General features: G+C 35.7%; 1 protein-coding gene across 6 annotated transcripts in view; it reads right to left on the bottom strand.

The window, feature by feature from the left end:
* LOC132521792 (sodium channel protein type 1 subunit alpha) overlaps positions 1–12,178 on the bottom strand; it is a 94,144-nt gene that overhangs the window by 62,814 nt on the left and 19,152 nt on the right. For 3 of the 6 annotated variants that reach the window (XM_060151461.1, XM_060151462.1, XM_060151464.1), the window contains exons 5-10: positions 11,075–11,166; positions 9,776–10,045; positions 6,289–6,352; positions 5,581–5,722; positions 4,761–4,967; positions 2,934–3,218 (exon numbers count right to left, since the gene is read on the bottom strand). In XM_060151461.1, the coding sequence (XP_060007444.1) occupies positions 2,934–3,218; positions 4,761–4,967; positions 5,581–5,722; positions 6,289–6,352; positions 9,776–10,045; positions 11,075–11,166 (1,060 nt within the window). The remainder of the gene's footprint in view (positions 1–2,933; positions 3,219–4,760; positions 4,968–5,580; positions 5,723–6,288; positions 6,353–9,775; positions 10,046–11,074; positions 11,167–12,178) is intronic. The other 3 variants (XM_060151463.1, XM_060151465.1, XM_060151466.1) reach the window with 1 other exon arrangement.

Here is a 12,178-nt window from a genome sequence, read left to right as displayed (position 1 = left end):
ATCTTCCAACAAACAAAAGCCCAGGACCAGATGGCTTCACAGGCAAATTCTATCAAACATTTAGAGAAGAGCTAACACCTATCCTTCTCAAACACTTCCAAAATAGCAGAGGGAGGAACACTCCCAAACTCATTCTACGAGGCCACCTTCACCTTGATACCAAAACCAGACAAGGATGTCACAAAGAAAGAAAACTACAGGCCAGTATCACTGATGAACACAGATGCAAAAATCCTCAACAAAATACTAGCAAACAGAATCCAACAGCACATTATAAAGATCATACACCATGATCAAGTGGGGTTTATTCCAGGAATGCAAGGATTCTTCAATATACGCAAATCAAACAATGTGATAAACCATATTAACAAACTGAAGGAGAAAAACCATATGATCATCTCAACAGATGCAGAGAAAGCTTTTGACAAAATTCAACACCCATTTATGATAAAAACCCTGCAGAAAGTAGGCATAGAGGGAACTTTCCTCAATATAATAAAGGCCATATATGACAAACCCACAGCCAACATCATCCTCAATGGTGAAAAACTGAAAGCATTTCCACTAAGATCAGGAACAAGACAAGGTTGCCCACTCTCACCACTCTTATTCAACATAGTTTGGGAAGTTTTAGCCACAGCAATCAGAGAAGAAAAGGAAATAAAAGGAATCCAAATTGGAAAAGAAGAAGTAAAGCTGTCACTGTTTGCAGATGACATGATACTATACATAGAGAATCCTAAACATGCTACCAGAAAACTACTAGAGCTAATCAATGAATTTGGTAAAGTAGCAGGATACAAAATTAATGCCCAGAAATCTCTGGCATTCCTATACACCAATGATGAAAAATCTGAAAGTGAAATCAAGATAACACTCCCATTTACCATTGCAACAAAAAGAATAAAATATCTAGGAATAAACCTACCTAAGGAGACAAAAGACCTGTATGCAGAAAATTATAAGACACTGATGAAAGAAATTAAAGATGATACAAACAGATGGAGAGATACACCATGTTCTTGGACTGGAAGAATCAACACTGTGAAAATGACTCTACTACCTAAAGCAATCTACAGATTCAATTCAATCCCTATCAAACTACCACTGGCGTTTTTCACAGAACTAGAACCAAAAATTTCACAATTTGTATGGAAACACAAAAGACCCCGAATAGCCAAAGCAATCTTGAGAAAGAAAAACGGAACTGGAAGGATCAGGCTGCCTGACTTCATACTATACTACAAAGCTAAAGTAATCAAGACAGTATGGTACTGGCACAAAAACAGAAAGATAGATCAATGGAACAGGATAGAAAGCCCAGAGATAAACCCACGCACATATGGTCACCTTATCTTTGATAAAGGAGGCAGGAATGTACAGTGGAGAAAGGACAGCCTCTTCAATAAGTGGTGCTGGGAAAATTGGACAGGTACATGTAAAAGTATGAGATTAGATCACCCCCTAACACCATACACAAAAATAAGCTCAAAATGGATTAAAGACCTAATGGATTAAAGACCTAACTAACCTAACTAACCTAATGGATTAAAGACCTAATGGATTAAAGACCTAACTGTCAAACTCTTAGAGGAACACAGAGGCAGAACACTCTATGACATAAATCACAGCAAGATCCTTTTTGACCCACCTCCTAGAGAAATGGAAATAAAAACAAAAAGAAACAAATGGGACCTAATGAAACTTCAAAGCTTTTGCACAGCAAAAGAAACCATAAACAAGACCAAAAGACAACCCTCAGAATGGGAGAAAATATTTGCAAATGAAGCAACTGACAAAGGATTCATCTCCAAAATTTATAAGCAGCTCATGCAGCTCAATAACAAAAAAACAAACAACCCAATCCAAAAATGGGCAGAAGACCTAAATAGACATTTCTCCAAAGAAGATATACAGATTGCCAATAAATACATGAAAGAATGCTCAACATCACTAATCATTAGAGAAATGCAAATCAAAACTACCATGAGATATCATCTCACACCAGTCAGAATGGCCATGATCAAAAAATCTACAAACAATAAATTCTGGAGAGGGTATGGAGAAAAGGGAACACTCCTGCACTGTTGGTAGGAATGTAAATTGATACAGCCACTATGGAGAACAGTATGGAGGGTCCTTAAATAACTAAAAATAGAACTACCATACGACCCAGCAATCCCACTACTGGGCATATATTCTGAGAAAACCATAATTCAAAAAGAGTCATGTACCAAAATGTTCATTGCAGCTCTATTTACAATAGCATGGAGATGGAATCAACCTAAGTGTCCATCATTGGATGAATGAATAAAGAAGATGTGGCACATATATACAATGGACTATTACTCAGCCATAAAAAGAAACGAAATTGAGCTATTTGTAATGAGGTGGATAGACCTAGAGTCTGTCATACAGAGTGAAGCAAGTCAGAAAGAGAGAGACAAATACCGTATGCTAACACATATATATGGAATTTAAGAAAAAAAAATGTCATGAAGAACCTAGGGGTAAGACAGGAATAAAGACACAGACCTACTAGAGAATGGACTTAAGGATATGGGGAGGGGGTAGAGTAAGCTGTGGCAAAGCGAGAGAGAGGCATGGACATATATACAGTACCAAACGTAAGGTAGATAGCTAGTGGGAAGCAGCCGCATAGCACAGGGAGATCAGCTCCGTGCTTTGTGACCACCTAGAGGGGTGGGATAGGGAGGGCGGGAGGGAGGGAGACGCAAGAGGGAAGAGATATGGGAACATATGTATATATATAACTGATTCACTTTGTTATAAAGCAGAATATAACACACCATTGTAAAGCAATTATACTCCAATAAAGATTTAAAAAAAATCATAAGTTGTATTTAATTCCTACCCCTCTCTTCAGTATTCTAATTTCCATCCATGCATCATTTAACTCAGCAGTGCCATACCTGGTGTGGGGAGGAGTACCTCTTTTCATATGTCAACCGATTCCCTTCTATGGAGAAGCGAAACCCTTTCCTCCTGATGCTGTCTTCAGATTCAGATTTATGGAATTCATCGTCATCTTTCTCTTCTCCACCAGACTGCTCTTTCTGTTTTCTTTTCTTTCTCCGATTTCTTCTTTCCTTTGCACTCTTGGAACTCAACTTGGAGGCTTCAGATGAGCTGTCTGAGAGCCCGCCTGCTGCACTAGGTTCTCTGGAATGCACTGAGGCAGTTACAGCCGCTGCCTGCTACATTGAGGAGAAATGGTCTTAGCATGGAACTAGAGAAGACTTTACCTTTAAAAAAATAGCTAAAGTATTTGCAAAGCATTTTAAAAATAATTTAGCTGACTCCAGCTAATCTTACATCGAAGAAACTCTGCAAGTATAAAAGAAAAATTTTTTCTTTCCATCTAATAAAGGCTTTTAGAGTTAATTTGGTTTTCTTTGTGCTAACATTGATTACATTTGTATGATGTTTTACAGACTGCATATTCAAAAGGATCAATCAGACAATAACAAGAACATAAATTCATATTACTTTTGGGATTTGATTTACTCTAAAAATTGGTATCTAATTAGCACTGTCTTTTTTTTTTTTTTTTTTCCACTGAAAAAAAACTGGAGCATGGAAGAAAAGCTGATCAGTAACTTGGGGTCTAATCCAAAGATAGGAGGAATGAGATAAAGAGCTGAGATCCTCTTTCCAGTTATTGAAACAGGGTTGTCCAATACTCTCACAATATTATCAATAAAATTTACGGAAGGTGATAAAATCCCTTCCTTACCCCTCCACAATACTCTATTCAGAAGACTGGAGAAGGGAGGGTCAGAAGTTTCGGCTAAGCAAGACAAGATGTTCAGTTCTCCAAAGACCATCCCCAACTTCTTTAATTCGGCACTGGTTCTTGCTGGCCACATGGTCATGGAATGAAAACAATGCTTTTTGATCACAACTTGTACTAGCCCTAGGTTGGCACTTTTTGATTATTATCATTGTTCCAAGAGTACTCTCAATACAAGGACTCTTGCAAATAAATTAATACTCCCCAAACAACTTTCTTCTTTAGTAAAGACAGTGAGTTTCGATGCTGAACGGAAAGAGTAAGGAAAGATGGAAGGGATAAGAAGGGCATTTTATTGTACTGTGAGTACTGACACCTCACTATAAGAACAAGTAATTCTTAGGTTCCCCGATCTCCATAAAAATTGGTGACTTTCATATGCTTATTGGATACTGCTGTATCAGAGAACATTATAATAGTCAATCACTTTCTTATTTATGTAAGAAAGGCAATTAAGCAACCACATTAAAAGACAACATAGTTTTGGTTAAAGAAAGTAATAGACAATCTTCTAAGAACCACATGAACATCTTTTTATATAATAACCAATAAACTTTTTTCTAAGAAAAGATGATTTCTTAGGATTTTCTTCTAATGCCAGTATACTCATTCAGTAAGTTTCTCACCTGAGAAGACCCCAAAATCACATTTTCCCTTGTATTCTAAAAATTTTATGATGATTAAAATAGCATGAGAGAGTTCTATTGTGGTCCATATCATAAACATCTTAGAATAATTAAACTAAATGACTTATAGATGATGAAAACAATGTAGAAATCCTTACTAATCCCCTATACTACCAGCTTCTCTTAAGTACAAACAATTATCTGTCTCTCACTTTCTCTCCAGTATTTTTGTAACAACCAAAACAATAAAGAAGGTTTGTACCATGAGACAGGACATATTTGATTTGGTGAATTTACCTGAGTTGATTTGGTGAATTTACCTGAGCTGCTTCCTGTTGCTTTTTAAGCTGTTCAAGCATCTGTTGAAATTCAGCCTCTTTCTGTTCTGCCTCTTCTAAGGTGGCCTGATTCTGTTCCTCATAGGCCATGGCTACCACAGCCAGGATCAAATTTATTAGATAGAATGAGCCCAAGAAAATGACCAGCACAAAAAATATCATGTATGTTTTTCCAGCAGCACGTAATGTCTGAAAATAAGAACACCAGAATTATTTTTTTCAATATTATTTCACTAACGGGTGGCTTTACCTGTCTCCAACTTACTGTGTGTCTTATAGGACTCTGATATAAATAATAATGACGACGTTCACAGCCCCTCCTACCTCGTTGACTGTCTGTTTCTTTAACATCATCCTCTTCCTTCTCCCCTAACTCATGCATTCAACATTCTGATGTGTAGGAGGGAATTCTTGGATTTATCAGGAATAAAGCAGAGTCAAATAAAGTACCATGGAGATCTCCATCAAAGAGCTGAGGCTTTGAATAAAGTTAAGGAAGAGACCAAAGTTATCCTTCTACATCTGCTTATTCATTTTCATCACCTGCCACCTGAAGGATGATACTTGAGCGGGTAAACAGAGTTGAGGGGAATATATGCCTTCTGTTTAGGAGGATCTGTGTCTGGGAAGGGTGGGAAATAGGTTTTGAGCCAAGGGGAAATGAGAGAGAATTGCTGCTCCTGGCATTGCTATGCTTAATATGTGTTATAATCAATAGGGTAATTGATTTGGATTTCATAACTAAGCTGGTTTTCTTATATACTTCCAATTAAACACAATATGTGTCTCTTCAGGTTCTCACCAGTTGGTAAAGATTTTCCCAGAAGTCCTGAGTCATCAGTCGAAACAGGGACAAAAAAGCCCAACTGAAGGTATCGAAGCTTGTGTAGCCATAATTGGGATTTCTACCAGCTTTCACACACATGTATCCTTCTGGACATTGGCTGTAAACGTGGCAAAAGAAAGTATTATAAGAAATTCTGCTGTCTTTTTATTCTGGTAGCCTGCTATACTTATGATATTGTCTAGCCAGGAAGATTTGCTATTTCAAGGGATAAAAGTATGATAAATAAGCAATTAATACATTTCCCAACTTTTGACTTAACATAATTTTACTATCCACTTGATGTCATCATTAAAATATTGCATAGCATTTCTAGTTATATTTTACAAAACTATTTTCTGTTGGTAATTAGTGTGTTAACATATGTCTAGTTCATTTTCCTACCATGGATAATCCAGAGTTGTCTCATAGCTCACATATACTCATCTAAGGGAAACAGCATTAGAGCTAAAGTATAACTTCTTGTTTTATGAAACATGAAAGCTTGTCTAATATTTAAATAATCCCTCACCTTATAAATAAGCTTAATTATAGCAAATTAGTATGAATAAAGTTACTTGGCTGTTATCTGTCAGTTTGTATAAAAAAAGAGAAAATATATACACACACACACACACACACACACACACACACACACACACACACACACACAAATGATTGTCTTACCCAGCATCTGAGCTATTTCCACACAGTAGTGCATCTGAAAAACCCTCCAGAAAATAATGATATCCTGTTTAGGAAAAAAAGTCACATGATGAATATTTGCATGACATTGCAAAATGAGAATAAGATCAGGCCGCTCTTTTAAAGTTCATAATTTTAAGTACATTATTATAATTTTAAATATATTATAGTTTTAAATACATTATATAATTTATTCAAAGGCACAAGTGTTATTCCCTCTAAATATTAGATATTATATTAAGGAGATTGGATACTTAGTTAATAGTACAAAGCATTTTTTCTTTATGAATGTAAAATTAGTGATAATCACAGGTACTAACATAGTATTTTAAAAGGTATCAGTGTTTTTTTACCCTCCTCATGAAAAATAAAAACTTCATTCTGGGGGCTTCCCTGGTGGCGCAGTGGTTGAGAGTCCGCCTGCCGATGCAGGGGACACAAGTTCGTTCCCCAGTCCGGGAAGATCCCACATGCCGCGGAGGGGCTAGGCCCGTGAGCCATGGCCGCTGAGCCTGCGCGTCCGGAGCCTGTGCTCCGCAACGGGAGAGGCCACAACAGTGAGAGGCCCGCGTACCACACACACAAAAAAAACAAAAAAAAACTTCATTCTGTAAAAGTAGATAAGAATGACAGGGATTTCTTTGCGTTCTCAAAACAGCTACATATTTCAAAATAAAGGGATTTTAACTTTTCTGAACTGTCTTCTGTATTTTTTAACACTTTACAAATGACTAATAATTAATTATAATTTACATTCTACCAACTTATAGAATATATCATAGGCAGCTTAGTAAAAGATGCATAAATCATGTCAACTGCTAAAACAAGTGAAATAAAAAATAATTTAAAATATTGTACTAAAGCTAAAATAATTATTATAGGTGACTATTTCATTATCTCAAAGTTTTCTGTCTCTGGCAAATTCGTTAGATTCTTCAACGTCCTGTTGAAGTGTCACTTCCTCTGTGAATTATTCCTTGATAGCTTCTACTTTCTTCCCACTTAAAGACTGGCAAAATTAAGAAATCCTCTCACTGTGCTACCAGTAACATGTATAGCCATTATTATACATTCACTGTCTTATATTGTGATTATTTGCTTACAAATACTGTTCCTTCTTGAAAAAAAAGTCTAATCATTAATTATTTCCATATTACTAGTGTTTGGGACCTAGTAGCCTTTCAATAAAGTTTATTGAATTAATAAGTGAAGGGGTGACAAAAAGAGAAACACATGGAATTAAAGAGTCATTTTGTAAAAAGGACAATTTTGGATTTTGTAGGAAAAATATTTTCTAGATGCTAAATTTTCTGAGAAATTTACTCTACGTATAGTTCTGTAAGAGATACAAAAATATATAATGGAACTATTTTAATTTTCAATGTCTTTACTTCTCTGAACATAAGAAATTAAGATACAATTTCTTAACTTTTAAATGAAATTAAACAATGTGAAAGGAATATGACAGTTTCTGGATAAATTTTTTTTTAGTTTATTTAATTTTGGCTGTGTTGGGTCTTGGTTGCTGCGCACAGGCTTTCTCTAGTTGCGGCTAGTGGGGGCTACACTTTGTTGAGGTGCACAGGCTTCTCATTGCAGTGGGTTCTCTTGTTGCAGAACACGGGCTCTAGGTGTGTGGGCTTCAGTATTTGTGGCTGAAGAGCGCAGGCTCAGTAGTTGTGGCACATGGGCTTAGTTGCTCTGTGGCATGTGGGATCTTCCCGGACCAGGGCTTGAACCCGTGTCCCCTGCATTGGCAGGCGGATTCTTAACCACTGCACCACCAGGGGAGCCTTGGACAAAGTTTTGATACCAGATATTTATAAGTGAAGTTTTATCCATTAAACTCACTGATCTAGAAGTTTAATTTGAAGAAAATATAACTTTTAGTCATGTTTATCTTTAATTTTAATAAATTTAATTTTCTATTACTTTCAAAAATAAACCATTTTATTTATATTTGCATTTGGTTTAAAATAATCTTTGTTCAACAAATGGAATATTATTAGAGAAAATGACAAGAAACAGATTTTTAGGGCTGAAAATAGCCTCAGATATTCTTGACTTCTTTTATTTTGAATGTAACAAAAATGGAGTCCAATAAATTTTCCCTAGAGTGAATAAATCCTAAGTGACATCCTCATAATCAGTTCCTTGATCTTAGATTAAAACAACAACATCAAAAAAAAACAGATTTCAGGGAGTTGGTGACAGCAGTGGGCTTATAAGGATCATGTGAAGTAAAAAAGGGACATTTCATGTATTCCTCTGACATGTATTTTTCTTAAGGCATTTTTCTTAATCCAGCGATTTACAATTATTTGCAAATTATTTGTTGGCATGTCACTAACATCATGGAAGTGTACATCTGTATCAACCAAGGTATTTTCCAGATCTATAACTATAAAAAGACACTGATCAGTTTTTTTTATTATGCTATCATTACTTTAAGAATTATCAAGCCACCAGTAAGTAAACTTTATGACTAATCCTACTTCTTCCACATAACCAGTCACTAAGACTTTCTTTCTTCTTTGATTTTTTTCCTAAGAATTAATCATCACCTTAAAATAATAGATACAGTTATATTTAAGCACATCTAGAGTCTAAGTCTTATATATTTCATATTTTCCTTTAAAAGGACATTCCCTTTCATGAGTCAGGTTCTTTCTGCTTTTGAAATATTGCTACTGGCAGATACTAAAATTATATGATAGAAAAAGATTGTTAATTTTGTCACTTTAAAAAGAGGATATCAGGCCAGTTATTTTTTCATCCTTTTAGAGTAGACTATTTAAACGTTTGACTATTTTGTCTAAACTCTTGAAATAAAGATAAACTGATTCTCATAACTTTACAGTTTTATGACATTTTTAATTTCTCTCTCTTAAACGTTGACTCTCATTTCCTTCTCTTTGATGTAATACTACTTTTAATTCTTATTCTACAAGTGTAAGAATAATGTTAACCTTTAGGTCTCACTTGCTTTCCATAACACAACAATAAAAATAACCTGGTAAACTATAAGCACCCTGGAATCATGTGCCATCACCATTATTCTCCCAGCATCCTGTGCACTTTCTGGTACATAAAACACATTCTGCAATTAGTGTTTAATGGGTTACATTTACATAATACTTTGGAGTTTACAAAGGGTTTTCAAATACTTTATGTCATTTGATTGTCTCAAATGAGACAATATACAGCATTGTACACTGTGATGAGAAGAATGTACAGCAACCCAATATCCTAAGAAAATTTCTTTCAAGCTGAATTTTTCAGCCTCCCATAGGGTTATCAATAAAATAGTTATTATAGTTATCAATAAAATAATTAAATGTATGTGCAAACCATTAGAAGGTGATTAAGAGATCACAACCTGTTATGCAATCATTTAAAAAATTTTCCATGCCTAGATGGAAAGACGATCAACAATGAAAAAATAAACCTACATAACAGTAATTCTTACTTGAATCTTGAACATATGATTTCCAGTCAAACTCAACGAGAGTTTCGTTTACAAGTGTGCCATTGTAATTCACAGTTATATTCTTCTCTACCCTATGTTCCTCCAGGGAAGCATTGGTGGGAGGCCATTGTACACATTTATTCCGCAGGTTGCCCATAAAGAGCTGCAGCCCAATCAGTGCAAACACGCTCAGACAGAACACAGTCAGGATCATGACATCTGAGAGCTTCTTCACAGACTGGATCAGGGCCCCTACGATGGTCTTCAGGCCTGAAAGAAAGAAGGTTATTACTATGAAGACTTAGAATGTCTGAAATACCAAAAGCTTCACACAATTTTCTTGAAAACATATACTCCATGAATAAGTGTGAAAATGATTGCAGTGCTAGTGGGAGAGCAACACTTCATGGAAGGCTGAAGTGCTTATGGAAATAAACTCTGGAAATGTAAAAAAATCTAAACCATGAAATGAAGATCCATATCCTATTAGGTTGGGAGAAAATAGCTGGAAGTTCATAGTCTTCACAAAGCCTATATTAAGGTCTTGTATTTCTCCGTTTTGCTGATGAAACTTGCCCCATACTTTCTTTCATTGGGGCCAGTTCTATAACAAATTACGTGAAGAAAAATATTTTAAAATTCCTATTCATAAGTAGGAAAGGTTTTGCTATAAAACTGGAAGTGGTTTGGAGTATAATTGCACTTTAGGATAATAACTCCTTGGGGAGTTCCCTGGCTGTCCAGTGGTTAGGACTTGGCGCTTTCACTGCTGTGGCCCGAGTTCAATCCTTGGTTGGAGAACTAAGATCCCGCAAGCTGCATGGCATGGCCAAAACAAAAATGATAATAATAATAATAATCCTCCATGCAGACCCATGCTACTCTTTACTATCTTATTCCCTTCTCTTTTTAAGCAATATTAAGATTTACATTGTATATACATTGTCATCAATGCCTAAAATGAACAAGAAATTACAGATTGGTACATTTGATATGGAACAAATCCTTGTTATGACTGATGTGGAGAAAAAAACCCAGGACATCTCTAAGTGCAAATCACATAGACTGTATATTACAGTGTCTCATGCAAGAAATTGTTAAGCTCCAAGGCTGATGAAAAATGTGAAAACATAAAATTTTATGTTCAAATAATAAGTCATTTTCTGAGTAACACCCAATTCTTATAATTTTGATGATTTTAATGATTATGACCCCTGATTTTCTGTAATGCTGAATGTCAAGAAAAGAGATGGCTGCTAAAAAAAACATGACGGGTGAGCCTCAGTGTTTAACCCTCACCTGGAATGACTGAAATTGTTTTCAGTGCTCGGAGAACTCTGAATGTTCTCAATGCGGAGACATTGCCCAGGTCCACAAACTCTGTCACATATCTGTAATAGGGAGTTCACACACAAACACAATAACAGAATACAAAGAAAGAGCTGTAGGTGCAAGGATCCTTATGCTTTACACTGATCACTTCTTACCTGGAATTACAGAAATAGTTTTCAAAGCTCTCAAGACTCTGAAAGTCCAAAGAGCTGAAAAATTGCCTAGGCTTACAAATTCTGTTACATACCTGTAGAATTAAATCAGAGTTATTCAAGATTTAAGCAGGATTTATATTATTTGCTTGGGTATTTTATAAAGACCTTCTTGGTGATTTTGAATGATAATATTGTAAGTAACAATTTAGAAATTTGGGTCTATCACTACGGTTTTCTTTACTCAGTTAATTTAAGGCTGTTAGCTAGATGTAAACTTCATAACGTACACAATCCTGTTGCCATTTCAAAAAGCAATACAGTCGATATCATGTATAATTTAGGAGAATTAAGTAAAAAGAAAATAATTCTTGGCTATATTTTCATGGAATTAGTTTAAAAAAATACATGAAAATCATGAAATCATCCAAGAGAAATTTAGACAGGTTGACTTATTGCCTATCTGTATGTGATCAGGATTTCCTAGTATAACTCTTAAGTGAAAGCTAGGCAAATTAAGAACAATATTTTATGGGGGCCCAATGGTTACTCCTGCCATTACTGCTATTTTATTCTCAAGAAACAGTAGCCCCAATATGCCTTCTTCTGAGCTGTGGCCAGAGGAAATGGTGAAGAACCATCCTGACTAGATATGGAATTAAGATGAGATAGGCAGCATCCGTAGCCCTGAGAATATCAGCACCATTTCTCCTCTGCCCATCCATCCACCTCCTTACACCTGGAAGAGGCCAAGAATGTCAGCTCCTGAAGGATGAGAGTGAACTGTATTGGTCCACCTTCCTCCACACTCTAATTTTACCTACTGCTGAGTAGCTTTCTGTTGCTTTTCTGAGTGTCTTCTTCCTTGGGGAAGTATATTACTAGACAAAGAAAAAAAATAAGCAGGACTGCAGAAATT

The sequence above is a fragment of the Lagenorhynchus albirostris genome, chromosome 6 (genome assembly GCF_949774975.1).
Source record: "Lagenorhynchus albirostris chromosome 6, mLagAlb1.1, whole genome shotgun sequence".
NCBI lineage: Eukaryota > Metazoa > Chordata > Mammalia > Artiodactyla > Delphinidae > Lagenorhynchus > Lagenorhynchus albirostris.
The sequence above is the reverse complement of the archived record's forward strand: the minus strand, read 5'-3'. Positions and strand labels throughout refer to the sequence as shown.